The following is a 24,788-nucleotide window of genomic DNA, read 5'->3' as shown; positions in this document are numbered from 1 at the left end:
TCCTTCCCGCTGTTCTCAAGTGCTTACTCATAATGGTTCCTCTGACTGTTGGAGTTTTCTCTCCATTATTGTAGGGTCTTTACTTTACAATATTAAGTACCCTTAGACGATTGCTGTTGTGATTTGACACTATATAAACTGAATTGAAATGAATTTAACTGAATTGTCTGAAGGATGTACAAAGTAGACAGAAATAACAAGGGACAAGATTCTTGATAACAGAAACACTCTGGACCCCTTTATAGTCTTCACAGTTTTGTTTCTATTCCAAGGTCTTCAGTCCAGTTGTTTGAGTAGACTTCGGTTACAAGCAATCAAATAGTCTGTGTAATATGTAGAGCACTAATAATAATAATAATAATAATAATAATAATAACTTTATTTGTATAGCAATTTTCAAAACACAGTTACAAAGTGCTTCACAGTTTGAATAAAAGCCACACACTGAAGATAAGTGTACATGTTAAAACATACAGACACATAATCAACCACACGGTTTTCCAGCATACACACATACATGCAAATAGTTCCAAACTATGGCTGAAAATAAAAGGGATAAATTAAGGGAAACCTAACCTATAAAAATTAGTTCTCAGCAGTCATTTAAAATAAATAACAGCGTGAATAGGAGGATTTCAACAGATAAGCAAGGGCTACCTTCTCACAGCAATATAACTTTTTGCAACATTATTATTATTATTATTATTTCATTCATCTGCATTCATAAAGAAATGGAAATCTTGACCAGGATATGCAGTCACTACACAGGAAGCACCCCAAGAAATTGCAGCCATTTCCCACCATATGATAATCAGCAGTCTAGTAGATGGGTTTTGAAATAATAATATAGTACAGAAAATCCTGATAACAGTTAAAAGTAAGCATGTACTTGGAGACTCCAGGAGGTTGAATTACTTCCCCAATAATTTATTTTCCGTATAATACAAGACAGCAAATATTCATCATTAGACTTTTATTTTTGTGTAGCTTAGACAAAGGAAATGTAATGCATTAATGAGCAAGCTTTGGAATTGCTGCTTGGCTAATTTTCTTACTTTCAGACATATCTCATGTCAAACTGTTCCTTTAAGACACAGAGCATGGAAATGTATGTTTCCCGCTGCTGCATTTGTGTGGTTGCCTGACAATGACAGACTTGAGGGAAATGTCATTACCACCCTCTGCATAATTGTACCTGCTTGTGTGTTTCCCAGGGATGCCAAGGCGTGTGTGGTGCATGGCTCTGACCTAAAGGAGATGAGCTCTGAGTACCTGGACGACCTGCTGAGGAACCACACTGAGATAGTGTTCGCCCGAACCTCTCCACAGCAAAAGCTCATCATTGTTGAAGGCTGCCAGAGACAGGTCAAGGGTCACACATGTGTGTCTGTGTGAGTGAGAGACAGAGTGTGTGTGCGAATGTGTGATTGGGTCTTTTTGAGAGCTTAAAGCTGAATTGCAGTGTGTGGCGTTTTATATAGATGAATGCAGGCATTTGGGTGTTTGTGATAAAGACTGAATGAATGCTTGAATGTGCCTGTTTATGTTTAAGTGTGGAGGTATGGTTCTGTACAGGTGTGTGTGTGTGTGTCTTCCTGCCATTTAATACTGAATACAATCGTCTGTATGTGTGTTTGTGTACTTGAGCTGTTTTTTAGTCCAGGTGGTTGAATGAATGAATGCTGGCTTTTGTCCTCATGCTCATTTAAGTGTGTGCGCCTACAATGGAGGCCTGTTTGTGTGTTTGAGCATGTGATTAACTGTATGTTAAACTCATATTAAACCCTATATATGTGCCTTAAATTAAATGCTGAGCTTTTATGTACAAAACTTTAAAATTATGTGTGCGTGCACTTATTCACATCCCCATATATTGAGGTCATGCTACAATTCACCATGGCTCACTCACTCTCACTCCTCGTGACTGAATGACTGCAACTCAATTCCATTTTTCATTTAATCTCCCCAGAGCTGCTTTGAAAAGACATTATTAAGACAGAAGGGGCGGAGGGGGGAGAAAGGCTTTAAATCACAGTACTTATCTTTTTCCTCTTGACACTTTTTGTTCGCCGGTCCTTGTGGGTACAGGGGGCGATCGTGGCTGTGACAGGCGATGGCGTAAACGACTCTCCGGCACTGAAGAAAGCCGACATCGGCGTTGCCATGGGGATCGCCGGTTCTGATGTGTCCAAGCAGGCGGCTGATATGATCCTGCTGGACGACAACTTTGCCTCCATCGTCACCGGAGTGGAGGAGGGTGAGTGTGGGGGAAAGGCAGGGTGTCAGAATGGAGGCATAAAAGGAGAAAATTATAGAGGAGGAAACAAAGAGGGAAAGAAAACATTGGGAAAAAAAGTGAGTCAGTGAAATAAAGGGATCAAGAATTTGAAGAAAAAAAAAAAAGAAAGCTCTTTTGTCATTTAACACTAGAGACCAGAGATTTTCTATTTTAAATGAATAGCAGTTTATATGTGGAGAAGTCTGGTTGATTTCACAGAGTTTATGCTGCAATGTAGACATGAGGGTACGACTAGAGTCAGGCCTCAGTCAAAAAATTATCTCTCAGCTAATTTAGCATTTTTTTTAAACGTTGACTTGAACACAATACAGTTTTTAAACAGATAAAATTAACTAGAATAATTTAAAAAGACTTTACTCAGCACTATGTAGGTGCCGCGGTGAAGGGACTCTGAGAAGTTTGAGTTAAGATTAGAAAAAAAATGAGTTTAATGGAAATGTAAATGTTAAAATGTGATGTATTAATAAAGAACATTCAGCGACCCGAAGGACGGATTTTGACCTACAATTTTCTCAGGAATACTTGTAATTTGACATGCCTTTGCTCTCAAGGATTTGACTTGAGATTTAACCTTAGATTTGCTTTGAGAGACTGATATTTAATTTAGCTATGGGTGTTAAATATGGTGTTAGATTTTAAAAAATCCATTTGTATTGTGGATATGCTGATGGAGGGGTCGGAGTGACCTTCATTTAAGTAAGAAAATTCACTCGGCCTTGACCCACCTTAAATCAACCATCAACACTTTTTTCTTTCTTGTTTTTTTTAATCGCTGCAGGTCGTCTCATCTTTGACAACTTGAAGAAGTCCATTGCGTACACATTAACCAGCAACATCCCAGAGATCTCGCCTTTCCTCCTCTTCATCATTGCGAGTGTTCCTCTTCCTCTGGGAACGGTCACCATCCTCTGTATTGACCTGGGCACAGATATGGTGAGCACTGAGGAAACAAACTGAAATATCTCTTTTCAATAATACCTCAAATAGTTTCCTTGACCAACTTTTTTAAGCCAGAAGCCAAGCAAAATTTTCCAAGCATCACCACACAGTCTTAAAACTAATTAAGACATTTACTTTACAGCTGTTTTATTCTTAGATGCCTTTGGAACAATTTATAGTTTAAAATGTTATTTTAAAGACCTCAGAGACTTAATGTTCAATTTTGATTATGTAATACTTCTTAAATAGAGTGCAGTGTTTATCTGAAGTGTATTTGGACTCTTGACAGCACTAATACTTTATAAAAGTAACTCTTTCTGGCTTCATGGCTTCGTTTGCCATCACCTGAAGCTTTATCTCATCAGTATATTTGTCTGTGTCTTTTCTCAACTTAACTGCTTTAGGATTAACATCACTCATTTGGACTCAAATATTTCTCCTTCCTCTCCAGTTAACTATGCTAAGCAGCTGCAAGTGAGTGACTTCATGACAAATTCATAATCTTATTGCATCAGCCCAAAGATAATGTGAGTGTGAAGTGTGAGTCACAGATGAAAATCTAGTGCCTAAAGCCAGTCGTAAGACTTATTTCTTATAGGCAACAGTTTCACTGATTTTTTGCCCTTTTTCAGGCACGATCAGTTATTGATTGAATCATCAGCCTTGAGTTGACCATTTTTGCTGTTGCCATTTCATCTTACAATGCACCAGCTGCACATGCTCCCTTTATGAGGACTTTAGGCACACTTACAACAACTAAAACAGAAATGACTATATGGCTGTGGTTTCAACAGATGTAACAGAGTATTATTGCTGCTTTGCAAGTGAGTTGTGGATCTGACAAAGAGTTCTACACATGCAGTGGTTTATGACTGACAAGCTCTCAGTCACATGCTCATTGGCTAACACATTGTCAATCACAAGTCATTAGCCAATGAATATGTCTTATATTTCCTCTTCTGACAGTAATGATAACCACGGTTAAAATGAATATAATGTATTATTTGATTTGACCTGAAACTAGTGACTTAGCCCATAAACTCATCATTGTAGTATTTTCTGAGGTCATGGCTACTTTCCCAAAGACTTATATAAGAGAAAGTCTTTTTGCAACCAGAGTTACACATTGTTGACCACAATCCCCCCCCCCCCCCCCCCCCACCCCAAAAAAACCCCAAAACACTTCTTTCGCCTGCCATAGTTGTAACATAATTGTCATTTGTTTGTCTTTTTTACATTGTTGATGATCAATCAATCAATGCAATCAAATTCTCTAGTAGTATTGTAGTAGGATTCAGTGCTCAGACTCATGTGACTCATGAGAGCTCGAAAACAATTTCAGTTTCAGTTTCAGGACTTTTACCCCGATACTTGTTCTTGATCCCCAAGTAGAATGGCACCTTTATTGCAAGACTCGTTATCTTTTTTTTAAAATATATATACAACAATTGCAAAACAAACTTAAATTGTCAAGTCTTACATGTTATATACCTATGTTTGTGTTTGAAATACTGCTGTTTATTCAACTTTTACCATTTCTGCATAGAACTTTTAGAACTCATAACGCAGCATAATATTTTAGATAAATCTTTATTTATTGAGTTGTGAGCTTTCACCTGCTAAATGCGGGCTAATTTTAATGATTTGTCTTCAAGAGAAGGTGCTAATTATTAGCATGCTGCATAGCTACCGGCAAGCTAAAGGTGACATTAACGAAAATGGCACTAATACTGGTGTCAAATATGAATGCCTGAAGGTAGAAAGAAAAATGTTTGGTTTCATTTGCTCTTTCATTTGGGGGGAAGAAATTCGCTTTTGCCTCACCGTCGACGTCCATTTGTTCATGTAGAACAAAGGCCGAGTGACACTTGCATACAGATTTACATTTCACAGCTCTAGTATTTCCAGATGCCAGTCTCTCCTTTGTATTTCTAGCAGCAAAAAGAAAAAAAAAGAGAGGGTTGCTGGCACACTGCTTGCCTGAGGGGCGTAATCCATCATTACAACAAAAAAGAATCACACAATGAATATATTCAGAAAGACTTGTTCAGTTGTGTCCATTATTTTAACTTTAATTTTTCCTGCTCTCACCCAGGAGCCATTAGTGTGCACCCGAAACTGGCTGTTATACAATGTTTCTCACGTAATCAGGTACATATATTAGAAATAGTCTCCCACTGCCAAGAAACATTTTTCCCCCACAGGTTAAAAATAAAGAGGAACTGCTTGCTAACATTGTTAATAAAGCAGTTCAGACTTATTTTACTTGGGTGACATCAAAGTTGAACTTCTTTGGTTTCCTAGCAGCAGAACAGATTTGTTCCTGTTGACAAATATTTACTCAGCTGTCTCAGATCACAGACATACTGCATTCTTTATTGGTTGAATTTCTCTTTAAAGATGACATGACAGAAGTGGGGTTTTTTTTTAAACACACAAATTTGTTCACCTGTTTTGCATATAAAAACCATTCCCTTCAAAGTAACATGTCTTCATGTATTCAGTAACTGCTGGTGGAGCAAACAGCTGGATGTGAGCTTTGAAGAGTAGGACTAGCCAAAAAAAAGTACTCGAGAAGTGTTTATTGTACAGTACAAAAGTGCAGAAATGTACAAATTTCCAATGGTGGTAAAGCTGTTAACAGCTTGTTAACAGCGACGTTCCACTCCAAGCTACAGGCTGGAGGGCTCTGCTCAGATTTAGGAGTGACAATCAGCACTTGGAGTCTGCTAGGATTATTTTTAGCAAGTACTACCATGCAGAAATGGATGCTTATCAAAGCAAGATGTAGCACACTTAAGAATGCTTCAACACTGAGACTAAGTTTTTACACATGTAGTTTCAAAAGTGTAAAAAAAAAAAAACACAACCTCTGTCTACACATCCCTCTCTCATGCTCTATCCTCTTCTTTCTTCACTGCTGCAGTGGGTCAGGGGAGTGTAACACCAAAACAAAGTGGATTTGTACACCACAGAGCATGCGCTCAGTTTCACACAATGCCAAGTCCACACCTCAAAGCCCTCCTAAGACCCAAAGATTCCTGCCCTAAGTCACACATATTGCTCTGTTGCTTACCTGGTAAAACCAGCCAATATACGATCTTTATTACAGGGACCTTTCTAGCCTCCTGTTTTATGAATGTCTTGAAATTCACTATCCGTCTCTCTCCTCTTGTCTCTTCTCCCCTCCTCCCTCTCTGTCACTGTCGTTACTTCTTTTTTCCCTCCCTCCCTGTCGTTTCTCTCCCTTTTCTCTCTCTACTCAGTGATTGAGTGATTATATTAACAGTCTAGTCTTCCCTGTGTCTGGAATTGTCATCATGCCTTTGTACAGATGCCACAAAGACAAATTCCTGCACATTCATCGTACAGGGAGCTTAAGCCGAGGTCGTTCTGTTCTGTTCCTCCCATACCCTCCAGGTTCCAGCTATCTCCCTGGCGTATGAGACAGCAGAGAGCGACATTATGAAAAGACAACCAAGAAACCCCAAAACAGACAAGCTGGTCAACGAACGCCTCATCAGCATGGCATACGGACAAATAGGTTTGGCCTCTCGTAATCTTTCAGCACTGCAGCTTGTAAACCTGAATCACTGTGACAGGCCTCTTCTTGTGAAGATTCAGCCCTAATAAACATCACAGGCATATAAACATTAAATATTGACATTTATCAGAAATGTTGGCATTTCTAACTGGCTTTGTAAATGTGTAGGCACATACAGTAAAGGAAAATAGATCCAGAGGTGAGCAGATAGTCCCACAATTTTCCTCTAATTGTTGTGACATTTCGAGCAAATTGAGAGTAGAGAGTGCAACTTTTTTTCTGCTTAATCTTGGTCGTGTTCCAGCCGTTGGAGCCTCACTTCAATGCATGCTTTTTCATCTTTGGTTTTACATGGTTTGGGAATAGCGAAAAACCAAAGACTGGCCTCATTTTATAGGCTGTTAAATAGGTCAAACTATGACAGGGCCTCACTGGATGACATGCAATCTTAAAATTGAACATGCTCTAAACAGCCGGTAACTCATGAACTCCCATAATGTGTGCAAGATAAACACCGCTGGGGCAAAATGTTTGCAGGGCTCAACAAATCACATTTACAAACCACTGCTGTGACATCACGGCCACAAGTCCTGAAAAACCTACTGATGATGTGATCCTGAGTGACACTTAGTGAATGCAACAGCAGCACAAACCACTGCCAGTGAGAAAAAAAGTTAAAACGGGTGCAACCAGCTTCTTGTCACTGACATGATGTCATAAAAACCTTAAACATAAACACTGACCTGGCAAAGAGTTTTAATGTAACAAATTCATGAACACAGTAATTAATAACCATTGTCTTAATCCATGATCAGTCATTTTGAAGGTTTGGTATAAGTGGAGCCTTTATGCTCTGCAGTAAGATGTCCATCCTGCTGAAAATGTTACGCCTACTCTGACAAAACGAATTTGCCAACATCAAATTAAAAGTCACTAACACCTATTATGGCAGTACTCAGCTGTCTGGAGCTATTTACCTTTAAAAAATAATGTCACAGAGGAAAGAGGGATGAAAATACATTAATCTATGCTGCTTTTTTCCCTGACAAACACTAATGGATTGAGCTACTATAGACTCAAAATATGCACTTTGTAGGGATATAAGTCAGTATATATTGTCCAGGTTTTAGTTTAATCCCTTGGCCTGCTTGCTATTTCAAAAATACGTGTGGAAAATTGTTATGGCACACAAGTTACACAGTTGCCATGCATGTTCAAAATGTATTTGCTGATGGCGTAGGTAGACGTTGCATTTGTCATCTTAAAATGCCACATCAGTTTGCTTTACAGGATTGCACTTTCCTACAACATTTGCTGGAAATGAGTAGGTGTTTCAGTATTAATAATAAGAAATAATAGAAACTATATTAACGTTTAATTAATTAACAAAATTATAGATTAACTGTAACTGCTGCAAGACAGGTAAAGAAGATAAAGTAAACACACAAAATAAGTAGCCTAAAGAAACCAACACATACTTTTGTGGTCACAAGTTCAAATACACTCATCACTGGCATCCTAAGACCCGAACTCTTTCATGGCATGCATTTTTAATTTCTATTTGCTATTTGGACTGATTGACCTGATGAATGTAAAAACAAAGAATTGTCTTTTTACCTGATGTAGTTTCTGCGAAGAGGATATCAGGCCCTAGTAGAGCAAAATTTAGTATTGTGGTCTAGACAGCTCAAAATGTGATGTCCACATATGTGGACGCCAGGTCCTATGTAGGCTTTTAATTATTTTTTTAGTTGTTCTTTTTCCAGGGTGGAATTATTTTACCTCTTTAATTACTTTAAAAAACAAAAATTAGTGCACATGTTTGAAGTTATTTTGGATTTTTCTCTAATCCACACAAGCAAACAGGTTCACCAACCAATTTAAATGAATCTTCTCTCCCTTAGATTGGTTTAATATTCAGCCAGAATCATGCCAAAACATTACTGATGGTTACTAAATGCATCTAGTTGTGGTGCAACTTCCCAAGAGACATTTAATCAGATATTAGTGGGGGTATGTCCACCCTGATCCTGTATGTGTGTTTATATATATAAATATATCCATCCATTCTCTGCCAGTTATCCCTTTTACGGGGGCTGGAGCCTATCCCAGCTGTCTTAGGGCAAGAAGCAGGGTACACCCTGGACAGTTTGCCAGTCTGTCACAGGGCTAACACATGCAACACAGACCACCATTCACATTCACACCTATGGGCAATTTACAGTGGCTTGCAAAAGTATTCGGCCCCCTTGAACTTTCCCACATTTTGTCACATTACAGCCACAAATATGAATCAATTTTATTGGAATTCCACATGAAAGACCAATACAAAGTGGTGTACACGTGAGAAGTGGAACGAAAATCATACATGATTCCAAACATTTTTTACAAACAAATAACTGCAAAGTGGGGTGTGCGTAATTATTCAGCCCCCTGAGTCAATACTTTGTAGAACCACCTTTTGCTACAATTACAGCTGCCAGTCTTTTAGGGTATGTCTCTACCAGCTTTGCACATCTAGAGACTGAAATCCTTGCCCATTCTTCTTTGCAAAACAGCTCCAGCTCAGTCAGATTAGATGGACAGCGTTTGTGAACAGCAGTTTTCAGATCTTGCCACAGATTCTCGATTGGATTTAGATCTGGACTTTCACTGGGCCATCCTAACACATGGATATGTTTTGTTTTAAACACTCCATTGTTGCCCTGGCTTTATGTTTAGGGTCGTTGTCCTGCTGGAAGGTGAACCTCCGCCCCAGTCTCAAGTCTTTTGCAGACTCCAAGAGGTTTCCTTCCAAGATTGCCCTGTATTTGGCTCCATCCATCTTCCCATCAACTCTGACCAGCTTCCCTGTCCCTGCTGAAGAGAAGCACCCCCAGAGCATGATGCTGCCACCACCATATTTGACAGTGGGGGTGGTGTGTTCAGAGTGATGTGCAGTGTTAGTTTTCCGCCACACATAGCGTTTTGCATTTTGGCCAAAAAGTTCCATTTTGGTCTCATCTGACCAGAACACCTTCTTCCACATGTTTGCTGTGTCCCCCACATGGCTTGTGGCAAACTGCAAACGGGACTTCTTATGGTTTTCTGTTAACAATGGCTTTCTTCTTGCCACTCTTCCATAAAGGCCAACTTTGGTGCAGTGCACGACTAATAGTTGTCCTATGGACAGATTCCCCCACCTGAGCTGTAGATCTCTGCAGCTCGTCCGGAGTCACCATGGGCCTCTTGGCTGCATTTCTGATCAGCGCTCTCCTTGTTCGGCCTGTGAGTTTAGGTGGACGGTCTTGTCTTGGTAGGTTTACAGTTGTGCCATACTCCTTCCATTTCTGAATGATCGCTTGAACAGTGCTCCGTGGGATGTTCAAGGCTTGGGAAATCGTTTAGTAGCCTAAGCCTGCTTTAAATTTCTCAATAACTTTATCCCTGACCTGTCTGGTGTCTAAATCCAATCGAGAATCTGTGGCAAGATCTGAAAACTGCTGTTCACAAACGCTGTCCATCTAATCTGACTGAGCTGGAGCTGTTTTGCAAAGAAGAATGGGCAAGAATTTCAGTTGCTAGATGTGCAAAGCTTGTAGAGACATACCCTAAAAGACTGGCAGCTGTAATTGCAGCAAAAGGTGGTTCTACAAAGTATTGACTCAGGGGGCTGAATAATTATGCACACCCCACTTTTCAGTTATTTGTTTGTAAAAAATGTTTGGAATCATGTATGATTTTCGTTCCACTTCTCACGTGTACACCACTTTGTATTGGTCTTTCACGTGGAATTCCAATCAAATTGATTCATGTTTGTGGCTGTAATGTGACAAAATGTGGAAAAGTTCAAGGGGGCCGAATACTTTTGCAAGCCACTGTAGAGTTTCCAGTTAACTTATCCCCACTAACTGCATGTCTTTGGACTGTGGAAGGAAGCCAGGGAGAACATGCAAACCAGACTGGTGGTGGAATTGAACTCAGGACCTTCTTGCTGTGTGCAACAGTGCTAACCACCATGCCACTGTGCTGCCCCTAGATTTAAATAAATCATTAAAAACAAGCTACCACAAAATCCAAGCCATGCATAAACTTCTCACCACAAATCTATTTGGAAAATGATGTTTGCATTAACTAATTAACACTAACAGAATATTTACTGTGTTTTAAATGGGACAGTGATAAATCAGTATCGCTTTCCTCTCTGAAATAACTTAAAATTTTAATTTTCACTACAGTATAATACCACTTATTAGAAAAGTTACAAAGTTACAAAACCATTGTTGGACCTTATGAACCTTTGAAATGTAACAGCTATAAAATGTTACATTATTTTTAGATCATCTAAATGAGTTTTTGCATTGCTGTCTTATGAATGGGCTTTCATATTTGTAATCCAGGTATGATCCAAGCTTTGGCTGGTTTTTTCACCTACTTTGTGATATTGGCTGAAAACGGCTTCCTCCCAAGAAACCTAGTAGGCATCCGCATCGACTGGGATGACCGTGAAGTCAATGACCTGGAGGACAGCTTTGGGCAGCAGTGGGTAAGGAATGGGGACTGACACTCGCCAACATGACCTGAATGAATAAATGAATGTTTCCACTCTCACGCATGAGTAATACAATGTGTGTTTCATCCTGGCAGACCTATGAACAGAGGAAGATTGTGGAATTTACCTGCCACACGGCCTTCTTCACCAGCATTGTGGTCGTCCAGTGGGCTGATCTCATCATCTGCAAGACAAGAAGGAACTCCCTTTTTCAGCAGGGGATGAAGTAAGTGAGTGGGGTGTGAAGTAAGGGAGGTGGAAGAAAGGAAAAGAGTGCTGATGGAAGGAGGAACTGAAGCATGTAGAATCGATGCATAAATGAGGGTAGTCAGAAAGGTACTTTAATTCTTCAAAATGAAAAATGATTTTGGCTCTTTTATTTGAGGCTGCTAATACTGGGATCATATCGTCACTGCTATTTTAATGTTCTGTGCTTTATAAACCTGTATAAACCTTTTCTTTTCTCTGATGTGCACTTTTTTTCTGCCTAACAGGAACAGGATTTTGATCTTTGGCCTGTTTGTTGAAACAGCTCTGGCTGCCTTCCTCTCCTACTGCCCTGGAATGGACGTTGCCTTGCGCATGTACCCCCTGAAGTATGCTCTGCATATGCATATCTCCACTGAACTGAAAAATAACCTCTTAAAGACCTAATAGGCTGCCATTAGCCTGTCACTCTGGACTTTAAATGTAGTCTGTGATCTTCTTAAACACCATGTTGTTATCCTTAATATTCAAAAATGGCTGCAATGAATTTAACAATTTGCACTCTGCCTGTGAGTCACCACATCTTCCTTTTTCCCCCCTCAGGATCCTTTGGTGGTTCTGTGGCATACCATACAGTCTTCTCATCTTCATTTACGATGAGGTCCGTAAATTTATTCTGCGGAGGCAACCAGGAGGTAAGCAGTTATTAAGGGAGAACCATGATTAAAAGATTTTTTAAGCTTATTTATCTTCTTAATAAGCTAGAATAATAATCAAGTGATGGTGCAGTATAGTAGTTGATACCCCTATCTCAACCACCACATGTGCCAAACTTTTAAAAGCTTTCCTTCTACCTTGTGTAACTCGCTCAGCCTTCCGTCCTTGTAAAAATAAACACCATAAAAGAGAAGACTGTCCAGTCCTTTAAGGACACATTGATTGACAGTGTTGCCACAGCTCTGCTCTGTTGATCTCACCTAAAGCATCCCAGCAAGCATTTGACAGATGGTGACTTGTAGAAGAAGATTGAGTTCAATGTCATTCCAAACAAGCACAAAGTTTTTATATATATAAAAGCACCTTGAAGTCGTGTGGACTGAGATTAAAAATAAAAGTACAGGTAGCCAGCAGTGTCGAGTGTAGTGTATTTACAGCAGAGGAAGTAAGCTTTAATTTTGGTGTAATATTAAAAGCATAGTTTATTTCTGACAACTTCTTACACTTGCAAATGCAGGCTTCACAGTCCATCACTGCAGTTCTTCTGGTTCATCTGGTTTCTCCTGTGATTCATGGGTTTGAGAGCAATATCTTTCACCACTGGAAGCAGCTGTCTTTTTGAACTCTCACATTTCATATGACTTTATGTAAATTTAGTAATTCACCATGTTTTCCAGACAGATTTTAATATTATTGTTATTTTTACACGTATTGTTAAACATCATTCAGAAGCTGTGCTTTTTCCACAAATGATCCTTCATGCCCAGCATTTAGTAAAGCAGCTGAAATCTATCAGCCATCCAGCAGAATGCAAACCAGTCAATGCTGAACAATTCTCCAGCTTTCAAAAATGCAGACTCTGCAGCACTTCACTGATTATTGTCTTCCAGGTTTGATTTCTCACAAAATAGCAAGTAAATGCAGCACTCTCTGGCAGTGTGCTCTGTCATTGAAATCTAATGTGATCTGATACTCGGGCCAAGTTTTCAGTCAAAGCTGATCCAGGAAGGATTAAGATCATGCATTACTGCTTAGAATTTTGGGTTCACTTAATGTCTCTGTTTTGAAATATCCATTTTAGAAATGAAACAGCCCATTGAAAAACCCATTTTCATCACCAATTACTTCTGTGCTCCATTGTGATATCTAAGGTTTCTCAGGTTAAAAAGTTAAATGATCATTCATCATAGAAAAAAGCCTTTTCTAATTACCTTAGCACACTTGAAAAAAAAATTGTTCTGCTGATTAAAAGAAGCAAAAAATTGACTAGTTGAGTGTTTGGAGCATCAGCCTTTGTTGGTTTGATTATTGTTTGGAGAAAAAAAGCCACAAAAAGAAGTGTTTTCTTCTGAAACTCATCAGTGTTCTTATTGAAATAAACGAGTGCTATTACATTAAATAAACTGCTAAATAATTAAATATGTTTAAATAATGCCTGTACTAACAAAGCTAACATAACAGAAAGAGAACTGAGCGACTGTGGTTCACAGCTGAGCAAGAGCCAGACTGTTGTGGTTTGTTAAGGACGTAGTAGGTACTGTTATATGGAAACTCCAGAATTTGCACATGGTTTTAATTGCTTAGAAAAGGAATATTAGTGTATTTTCATTTAGGATTTTTTTGTAGTTTATTTGACCGGTGCAACAGTTTCTGCTGTCCTGACATGAACAAATGGGTATTATATTATTATAGTAGAAAACAGAATTCAATGATAATTAACAACCAATCAATCACAAACTAATTTCTAAGTGGCCCCAAACTTTTGATGGGTAATACATTTTATAAATAAATGTCTAATTATTCCCAAAAATGAAAACCATTCCTCTGTGCTAAATGCTGCTGTATGAAAACATCTGTGGCACCTTTTTTATATATCTGCAAAAATATATGGCTTACAGAATACAGAGAAAATGTCACTCAAGAAGAGAGCACACGGTTAAACAAACAGGACAAGAATATTAGACTCGGCTATTTATTTACTGAGAGAAACTATACAGTATTACATATCTGTAAGTATGTGAACCTCTAGACCTCTAGCAGTTAATTAGATGTTAAAAATCAGGTGTGAGGGTGTGATGTTTTAATGAGCCTAAAGAACAGGGATCTGTTAAAGTCTTATCTTTGGAGGACATGATTTTCAAAGTGTATCGTTACTACAACATGTTATACCTCTGAGAACTTTCACAGAATCTTGGTCAATGCTCATCACCATATTTAAAGAGTCTGCACTTCACCAATCCACAGTCATACATACTGTTCATGACTGATGTTCAACAGTCTGGCAGGTAACAAATGAACCAGAGGAAACTTCTGGTCATCTAAGGACCTCTCTCACACTGTCTAATATTCATGTTTGTCCACTATCAAAATACTGAACAATGGCTTGCATTGCAGGGCTTCAAGGAGACAGAGACAAGCCTGAATGATATTTGAACTCGGCTTGATGATAAAAGGATAAAGACAGTTATTCCAATTTACCTTTTCGTCAAATGAAGAATTGGAAATGGTCAATGTAAAGGCATCACTAATCATTCTAGCCATGTTTTGATAGACAACGGATTGACAGCCAGTGACAACAAGAAGAGTGCTATGTCTTATTAGTCCCCTGGTTGGAATAGAGTTAAAGCAACATCAGGTTAAGACACACACAGCGTAAGAGGAGCCACTGACAGCAGCACATGTGCTAATGTTTGGGCTACTGTAGCCATACACATCAGTACATTAGGAGTGTGAGTAAGATAAAAGACAAAATGATAACATAAATTTTTAACAAAGCATTGCTAAACATGACAGCGCATCGAACACAGCCCGAGGCTCAAAAGACGAGAACTCCGTTGAAATGTTCAGTTGTGTGGAAAGATTTCTGGCTATTTAAAGTTGCAAAGATACAAAGAAGAATGTTTGCAAAATCCACAGCTGAATGTTTGCCTGCACAATGCAAGACTTTACAGTCCCAGACACTTTCTCGTGTACCATGCCCCGTGACAAAAAACAAAGAGACACTGATGCAACTGCAACAGTTTACTTTATTGTAAAAGATGTGATGTAATGTTTCAACAAACAGAGCCAAAAATGTCAGGTTTAAGTGAACGATTCAAGTAACTGACCCTCGTTACCATTTCTCTTAGACGGCACTTTTCCAGCTGCGCGTGGAAAGTAAAGAGACAGGAGAACATCTGAGTCACACTTTGCTACCACATCAGATTTGATCCATATCTGATCCATATAAGAGCCTCACTGCCCACTTCACTGAGTCAGAACTGCACTTCTTGTGCTTTTTTAAGAATTAATTAATTATTAATTGATATGTTGTCGTGAAGCATAAGTGGATCACAATTGAGTGATCCCTTTCACAGGCCGGTGTCCTGTATGGCAGTTAAGAAACCAAATCCCGCAACTTCACAGCACTAGTTGGTTTTATTTATTTTCTCCTTTGTTTACATTTGAAAGTTGGAAGGTCTATTTAAAACTTTAAAACTGTTTAAATCGATATAGCGATCATTTATGCAATCTATATGAGTCCTGCTGTACTGTAAATAGGACATCCCCATGAATGAGGACATCCCACATTTGTGGGGGTTGAGCTGAGACAGCACATGGATTTTATTTCCAAAATGATGGGAACTGCAGCTTCTGATTTTATGACCATAAAATTAGGTGATAATAATTTTGCAGATATTATGTTTCCATTACTAAAAATCAAACTGCTTCTTGAGATCTTCTTTGAGAGTCAAAGATTTAATACGATTTCAGAAATGTAGAGTAATTTTATGGCTTCCGAAACAAATTTTAGCCAGTGGACTTATCACATTGCATTTTCAACCTCTGTCCTTACTTCAGGAAGCAAAGGGCAAAGTGAAGCAGAAAGGATTTTTCTCAAAATTGTGGCGGGGGGGTCAGTCTTATTGCTGTCAGGGGTATGAGGTGGAAGAAGGCCAGACATTAGAGTAGGAGGGTGAAAGGTCAGAGGAAGACATATCAGCATTTAAGGAGCCTGAGCAGCAACAATGTGATGGTACTCACCCTCCATAATAAGAAGTGTTGTATTATGTAGGGCTCTGAAGTTTTCAGGCATTACAAATTTCTAGAAGCCTTTTCAGCTGAGAAGCTGAAAAGAAATTTTTACACACTTTTACCCTGTTGATTTATATTAATTATTAATTGATTAATAATATATATCCTAAAAGTATATATAATATAAGCATATATAATATATATGCTAACTCTACATTTCCTGCCTTTTTCACTTTAATTTCAACCATACTGAAACTACTGCCAAGAGAGTTGGACCTCTGATTACATCAAACAGTAAAGAGCAAACCAGGTCTTAGACTAAAAGATGTCAGACGACACAAACCAGAAGGAAGTGGTTTTAAGTTTTAATGCTAAAGGTAGCATTAAAACGTAACGCATTCTGGAGCTGAAAACATTCTTCAGCATATCTGTGTTCATGACATAACTTGGATAACCTAGGATCCAACTTTACTGGTTCCTAGTTATAGACAATTCAATAAGTTGAGACAGATTCTTCGAGATTGGCCAGTCGATCAGAGTAACAAATGATCTTAACGTCCGATCAGGGGGCAAAGACTAAAGCTCTCTCGAAGGTGACATCTCCTTAAAAAAGATGATTTGCTTCACAGGCCGGTGTCCTATACGGCAGTCGAGAAACCAAATCCCACAACTTCAGAGCCCTAGCTTAAGCAATACTTCTCATCCATAATGAACTTTGGGTGTCATCATTTTGACCCTGCTCAGGCTCCTCAAATGCTGGTATGTCCTCCTCTGAGCTTTCACCTTCCAGCTCTCATGTATGGCCTTCCTCCACCTCCTTTCCTGACAGCACTCCACTTGCACAGATCTGAGTAAAATCCTTTCTGCCTCGCTCAGCACTCTGTCATATCATGCATGATCACTGCTGGTGTCATGGGTTACATGACTCTAATGATCCAGGTTTAGGTGAGCATTAGGTGTGCAGACTAGAGTTAACTAACATTTAAAAAAAAAAAAAAAAAAAAAGAGTATGAGAAAGTATTTGCCAAAATAATGTTTTAGTGTTCATTAATGTTTCCTTCATGAAATGTTTTAATATTCACAAAATGAAAGACATTGTGCCGGAAAATCCACACAAAAAATGGAAACAATATCTTTACTTGTTCCCGCAGAAGATAAAACAAAAAAAATTATATAAATAATATTTTTTGTATCCATCATTTCCTGTTTTTTTCTTCAGAAAGAATTATGAACCTATGTTATTTATTTTTAAAAGTACATATATTGTGATCTATCGATATAGATCACAATATATCTCACTGACTGATATAAAAAAAAAATTTCATGTTACCCAGCCTTAATTTGAATACATTCACAGTAAAGTCAAGAATACGAATCTCAAAAGAAAAGTGCATAAAGCCAGAAAACAACTCATAGCACAAAAATATTTCTACTGAGGAGTGGTAGGTTAAGAATACAGTTAATGTTTTGCAATAGTCGAGTCAAAGTCCTAGCCTTTATGTTGTAGAAATTGTGGAACAGCCCAAAGCAAGCAGTTTGTGTGAGAAAACCCAAAGTTTTGTGTAAATTCCTCGAAGCCAGTGTGCAGAATTGGTCACCTTTTACTGCATATTTATACTTGCATTTATTGCTGCAAAAAAGTGTCACATGGGATGCTGAAAACAGAGGTTCAGATGCCATTCACAGATCTGTAATACTGACTATTTTTTCCTCAAAATGTTAAGGGCCAAGTAATATTATTGTGTAATATAATTCATGTTGTTCTGTTTTTCTTCCTTTAGCAAAACTGGATATTTTAGGATATGTTTATACAAAAATATGGAAAATTCTAAAGGGTTCACAACCTATTGTTGCAATTGCAGTATATAGCATGCAGAGCTGATCTCAGCCTATTCATGTTCATATGTAAAACTTAAACCAGGAAACCAGGAAACTTAAACCTGTCCCACACCACCAGAGCCAGCTGAAAATTATTAGAAAGGAAATTAAAGCAGGCTGATGAAGACTCTTGAGATATGTACTGAAGATTATGCAGATGATACGGGCACCTTACAATGGCTCAAAATCTGTTCACTGCCACAGCCTTACAGCAGATGAGGGGCAAGACACGGGGAGACAAATACAATTTATCGTGACAGTTCATCATTTCTGTTAATCTGTGTGTCACGGGCGGCTGATCAAAGTCTTAGAGTTATAAGGGGATTCATTTGGAAATGTACGGAGACAAAGGCAATGAGATGAATACAAATAGAGCGATACAAAAGGATATTATGAAAAATGCTCGCCTGTCATTTTGTTCCCTGACACTTTCTCTCTTTGTCTTTCTGCCTCTCTCTCTTCATCTCTTCCAGGCTGGGTGGAGCAGGAGACATATTATTAACATTCAGAAAATGTCAGTTTGAGGTCTGCGTGTGTGTGTGCATGTGTATGCATAGATGTGTTTGTTTGCACTCATGAGTGTAAAACTGTGCGTGCGTGTCTGTCAGTTGTAATATTGCATGGATCAGTTCACAAATCTGATTATCAGAAAAATACTGCTGAAAATAGGCTTTTGAGTTTTTCTCTTTTTTTTCTCTTTATCAGAAAACATTTCCAGCAGAGTGATAGTAATGTAAACCTTTGTGCCTTACACAAGCTGCTACCAAAGTGATGTACTGTGGCCCGTTTGGCTGGAAGGGAGTATCAGATGTTGTTTGTGTTAAATTTGACAAATAAAATGTATTCCAAAGTATGTCTGCTCATCATTTAAACATTACTCACCTATCTGTATTGTTCCCTATTGCAAAGTCATATAAGCAACTTGATTTTGATGTGCCATCCCTCTGAACATTGCTGCAGACCCCAAGGACAGTCATCTCCAAACATGCTGGATCCAATCAACTGAGCATCTGCAGGTTATGAAGGAACAAGCCAACAAGACCCAAAGTATTTGCTGCCAGGTTCTCTCTTTTGTCTGTTGGAATACACAATCTGTACAATATTACACAGATGTTTTTAATGTCCTGGCTGATTTGTGTGTGACAGGAGGTAATTGGAAATATCTAGAAGAGCTTTTGGGCATCACTAACTTTATTATTATTATTATTATTATTTGTATTTATGAGTGTGGAATGCATGGAGCTCCCATTTTACAATACTTGTTCCATGCATCCATTTTACTTGACAGAAGACATGACTGGTGGGCTAGTTTGTTCTTGCAATTGATGAATGGGAGGATATTCCAATAATGATCTTCTTGAAAAAATATTCCTTTATCTTTGTGACTTCTCTTGGGCTCTCTAAGCTAGTCGGTGCAGCCAGACAAAATAGGCATTGAAAAAAATAAAAATGATTCAGACAGAATTCACACACTATCTAAGTAGTTGTATTTCTCATCTAAAATCAGACTTAAACTGCAATCATCACCGGACATGAAAAAGGAAATGAATCTGATATTTTCTTTCAGCATCCTGTGCAGATTTGATTTAGGAAAGTTGTTCCCCCAGTGGATAAAAATACTCTGTGTTTCACCCACGAAAGCAAAGGATTGAAAGGAATAAAAATTCGATATGTCGGAATTTTTCTGAAAACAAAGACTCGGTGTTTGCATGTTGCTGTCATGTTACAGAAAGAAAGCAACCAAATCCTGACAAGGAACTGTTATAAAAGAGTATCTCCTTAGTGTAGTGGGTTATGCATTTGCCTAAAAAGCAAAAAGCTCCCAAGTTCAACCTCAACCTCAAAACATAAATCCCTTTGGGACTGTGTCAGGAAGGGCATCTGGGTTGTTGCAATTATTTTAAACTAAAAACCACAGAGCTATGTACAAATACTTCCATCAGTCCATTTTGTCAAGTGGACTGTGCCTATACTAACTGACATCGGGTGAGATTGAGAGGTAGGGCACAGGTTGTGGCAGGTGACAGGTTGTGTACATCACAGGGGTACCAGAGAGGCAGACAACAACGCTCACATTCACTTACAGATGCTGATAACTGTCTTTGGACAGTGGGAGGTAGTCGGAGCACCCAGAGAAAATCACTTGTAAATCAAGAAGTAAACTCTAAAAAATGTAACCTAATTTTACATTTTACCTACACAGTCACATTTCCTTTTCATTACATTTTTATATTGATTTCATTTCCATTAGCATACTGATTTAAATAAAATAAAATGTTTCTGTGACTATTTTATTTTTGTCTAAATTTCTTGTGTTTAACATGAAGTTCATAAAAGTGAAGGAAACATATATTTTTTAGTTATTTTAGTATTTTAAAGTAAAAATTGATTTCAGCCTTAAATGGTGAATAAATATGGGACTTCGTTTAAAGTCGGATGCATTTTGCTGCAAAGAGGTTCCAGATGATGTTCCACATTTTTTCAACAGTAAAACAGACATTTTCTGTAAAATAACCTAATTATTATACGTCAGCTTCAACATTACGCCATGCCTTACAGCACTCAGACAGTTTAAACTCCTTATCAAGCTAGAATCTCTTCAAGGTTTTTGATAACGCCGCGGAACAACAACATCCGTAACGTCACTTCCGCTCACTGCCCGTCAAACATGGCGCTGCTTCTAAGGTCAGTTTATCTTTGGTGCATTACTTTCGGGCTCTGGGAAGCTTTTACTCCTTGTTCTTTGGGCTATTGAGGCGCATAGAGAAAAAGTATAATAAACTAAATGCACGTTTGAGGTCGACGCGCCTCGGTGTAACTTGTAGTCTCCATTTGTTATCCTTGTTTACCGCAAGTGTGGTGGAAAGCCGCTAGCTTACTGTAGCTATCGTGCTAGCGTCAGATGTTCTTGGTTATCTGAGAGTGGACTTTGACAGGTAGTTTTAATAATGACAGACGTAAGCGGTTATTTGGCGCCTTAATCTTCATATGACCGCTTGACAAATGCTTGATTCGTTGTTGATAATCTGAATTTGTTTGATTTAGGTTTGTGTTAAGTGATAATCGAACTACACTGTTACAGTGTCGTAACTCTACCCAGGTCAAATGATTGTCAGGCTTTGTCTAAATTACCTTAAATGTGAAACAGACCTTTGTTTAGTAGAAGTGAACCTATTACCCTTCAGAGTTTGTTTAACAGACACTTCTCATCTGTTCTCTTCTCTCTAGAGCTGGAGTTAAGACTTGGCTTTACTTATTGCTGGGTTTTCCCAACGAATATGCAAAATTTATGACCATAACTGTTTATAGAACTATAAAAAATACAACAACGAACTACAAATCATTCTCTCTTAAGCATTTTTATTGACAGTATTGACAATTTTACAGTATGAATAATAGTGAAGCTCAAACCTTCTGTTGTGTCCTATTTTTTTGTATTTGTTATTGTTCTTTTTTATGTTAATTTGTTGACTTGTTGCCCCTTGTTCCAATTTAGCTCTGTTTACTTATTGAAAAATCTTCATCTTTACAACATATCTTTCTCATGGTGCTGCTGGTTTACTCTGAAGTAAACCAGGATTCAAATCTAAACCTGTTTTTTTTTTTATGTCTTTAGGACGTTGGGACGTCAGAGTGTCTGTCTCTCCAAACCCCAGTACAGTGTCCTGTACAGACAGTGAGTTCTGTGCTTGTTTGTTAGTGCTTATAAATGCACACATAGGTGCTACTGCAAACTTTTTTTCTGTAACCACCCCATTTTCTCTCCTCTTCAGTGTGGCTCCAATGGGATCCACAGCCAAGGAGGAGATGAACAAGTTTTGGGACAAAAATTCCAGATTAAACCGACCCATGTCTCCCCATATCACCATCTACAAGTATGTACTGCATACCTTCTGGTGTCTACTCAGAGTGTTGTTCAGACGTGACTCAGTTAAAGTAAAAATCATTTGCTCCATTTGTTTTATGTTTTCAGAGACACCTCAAATCTGCAGCAACACGTTTTCTGAGCTGCAAATATTATTACTTTTAAAGTCATTTTTCTGATTGTGCAGGTTTTTCATTCTTTCGAAGCTAATAAAACAGCAGGGCAACCCACAAATACCTGTGATTTAGTGCAATAAGCACCTTATAATGTACTGTCACCAAGTTATTGCAATCCTAACGCCTGCAGCAAAGAACCCCTTTTTTGTTCAGTATATGTCGGTATATGTAATTTCTCACTAGGCTACCCTCATGGTTCAGCTGCCTTTTTTTTAACTTTAATATTTTTCTGTCATTTGGGATCATTGTGATGACTCAGGGCACCTTTTTTTTAACACTTTCAACAATCTTTAGCTTCTCCAATCTGTAATCCAGTGATTTAAGTCATACTCTTTTACCGGGTTTAGCCTATTCTGTACTAGAGCATTAGCTTATTCATATTTATGCATGAAAACTTTGCATGTGCATCCATCACTGGCACAAAATAAAAGTTCCATGATTAAAATGTAAAAATTGCAGTGTTGTTACTTGTAAATCAAAACCTCATTCATCATAAAACTGTTTTAAAGATTTAAAATAATCATCAGTTGAGGCCTGTATGTGTGAAAGCTAAATGTGCTCTGTTTTTTTTTTTTTTTTTTTGCATCTCAGGTGGTCTGTCCCCATGATGATGTCCATCACGCACAGAGGAACTGGAATTGGGCTCAGTGGAGGTAACACATCTGTTTTTTCCATCCAAAATTAAAGTTAAAGCAAGTAAATGATTTAATTTTGCCCTTGAAGTACCAGTTCTGAAAGAAGCTATACAGCCACTGTCAGCTTTTAAGTGACCCTGGAAATGTCTTCAGGGCATTTTAGTCTGTCACTATTGATTTCTGCTAAGAGCATTTACTGGAATTACAAAACACAAGTTGTTCAATACAATTAAACCTAAAATGTGAAAATTAACACTAGATGGCTAACAGCTTTCAGTCATTCGCCTGGAGTAAAACACGTGTCATTGTGGTATTGTATATCAGTGCTGCTGACCTTCATGGAACATGCTCTAAAAGCTGAATCAGCTTTGTTTATGTGTTAATTGGCTCGATAAGGGCCAAACTCAACAGCCACGCTACCTCTCGGACATTAAGTGCCACTCACTGTCTCTCAGCTTTCTATTAGAATCACATGAGTAATCACGTGCCTGAAATCAACTTCGATTCACAGTGAGGGAAGTAAAACTGTCACCAACTGACAGGAAGCCATATCAGTTCATCTAAACATAACAGTCAGTATTTAACATTTAGTTTTCAATGCAGCTTTCTGTATGTATATAAATATTTTAAAGAATGTCTTTTCTCACACAGAGTTGTTTAGTTTATATTCTTTATCATCCAGGCAATACAGAAATAGACGCTTTAAATGAGCCATTGTGTTCAGTGCATTGTAGCAGGCAGCCCAAGAAGCGCTTGTTTGATCCAGATCCATTATTTGGCTGTCACTCCAGCAAGAGCTAAAAACAACAAAAAAGTATTTACATAACTGAGGCTTTCACATGTTGCAAAATTACTGGTGAGCTGGATCATGTGGTAAAGTGGCTTATGGAGAGAAAATGTTAGAAGCATGTGGAGCTTCTTTTTACATGTCTTAATTTCTTACTGATTATGAAAGGTGTTGTGGTCTCAGGATTTCTGTCTGTGTTTAGCTATCTCAGCATTTGCGGTGGCAGCGCTGGTTTTGCCAGGGAGCTACCCCTACTACCTGGATTTAATCCACTCACTGTCCATTGGTCCATTTCTCACTGGGCTGGCCAAATTCGGGATTGCCTTCCCAGTATCTTACCACACCTATAACGGCATCCGCCACTTGGTAAGATTTAATGATTTAATAATTCATTTTTTAAATTGCCTAATGATTTAACCGAGGAACTGCTTACCTTTTTCTTCCTCACACTAGAGTCTGTTTGAAATTCTTTGGTAGTTTTTCCATTTGCATGTTTTATGAGGTGTCTGGACTGCTTAGCTTAAGCTTTTAAGAGGATACAGATTTTTGTTTTGCTTTTGTCATGTTTACTAATTTTACTAATTAGATTTGCCAACATTTATAAATTGAGGTTGTATTTGTGTGCTTAATGTTCTTTTTATGATCTTCTTCTGTTTATTATTATCTAATCAGGGCTGGGATATGGGCAAAGGCTTCAAAATTCCAGAGGTCTACCGCACCGGCTACACAGTCATTGGTCTGTCCGTCATCACGTCAATAGCTCTGCTCATGATCTGAGCTCAGGACCAGACGTGATGAACAGAGCGAGTTAAAGTGAACGCGAACTGGATTTCACTGTGGGAGTTTTGTTTTGTGTATATGTACCGTGGCCTAATGCAGACTGTCGTCAAAGTGTTCAATAAAGGATTATCTTATTCTAAACTCAGAAATTATGTTTTGATGTTTCTTCCTTTGAATTAATTACACTTGGAGAGTCTTTGGGGTCAGCAAATGCAGCAGCAGAGTGCAAGGTGCATGCAAATGTGGCCCAGTTTATTTCACACTTGTTCTCAGTGTGAACAACAACCAGCGGCCAAAATTAGACATGTCCTACATGCCTTATGTAATTTGCCTAATCGTGCTGTGACGTCAAAATCATTAATCACTTTTCTTTGCCCTGAGTGCTCAGTCACTGCCAGTTCAACCAGTGTGTCTGC

At 38.4% G+C, this 24,788-nt stretch overlaps 2 protein-coding genes across 2 annotated transcripts in view; both read left to right on the top strand.

Moving 5' to 3' along the window:
* The window catches only part of atp1a2a (ATPase Na+/K+ transporting subunit alpha 2a), a 50,754-nt gene extending 31,821 nt beyond the window's left edge, over nt 1-18,933 (top strand). Inside the window, exons 16-24 of the mRNA XM_063462883.1 lie at nt 1,215-1,365; nt 2,089-2,257; nt 3,078-3,232; nt 6,659-6,782; nt 11,162-11,307; nt 11,409-11,539; nt 11,808-11,909; nt 12,124-12,215; nt 18,603-18,933. Of these exons, the coding sequence (XP_063318953.1) occupies nt 1,215-1,365; nt 2,089-2,257; nt 3,078-3,232; nt 6,659-6,782; nt 11,162-11,307; nt 11,409-11,539; nt 11,808-11,909; nt 12,124-12,215; nt 18,603-18,631 (1,099 nt within the window). The 3' untranslated portion in view covers nt 18,632-18,933. The remainder of the gene's footprint in view (nt 1-1,214; nt 1,366-2,088; nt 2,258-3,077; nt 3,233-6,658; nt 6,783-11,161; nt 11,308-11,408; nt 11,540-11,807; nt 11,910-12,123; nt 12,216-18,602) is intronic.
* Nucleotides 18,934-20,774: 1,841 nt separating this feature from the next.
* On the top strand, nt 20,775-24,521 carry sdhc (succinate dehydrogenase complex, subunit C, integral membrane protein). The gene is made up of 6 exons (XM_063461818.1): nt 20,775-20,814; nt 21,746-21,805; nt 21,903-22,004; nt 22,762-22,823; nt 23,795-23,958; nt 24,265-24,521. Exons 1-6 carry the CDS (start codon nt 20,798-20,800, stop codon nt 24,367-24,369), a joined length of 510 nt encoding a protein of 169 aa, XP_063317888.1. The 5' UTR covers nt 20,775-20,797; the 3' UTR covers nt 24,370-24,521.
* The last annotated feature ends 267 nt before the right edge of the window (nt 24,522-24,788 follow it).

This window comes from Pelmatolapia mariae, linkage group LG18 (genome assembly GCF_036321145.2).
Source record: "Pelmatolapia mariae isolate MD_Pm_ZW linkage group LG18, Pm_UMD_F_2, whole genome shotgun sequence".
NCBI classification, from domain to species: Eukaryota; Metazoa; Chordata; class Actinopteri; order Cichliformes; family Cichlidae; genus Pelmatolapia; species Pelmatolapia mariae.
Note: the sequence above shows the minus strand (reverse complement) of the source record. Positions and strands in the feature narration are given on the sequence as shown.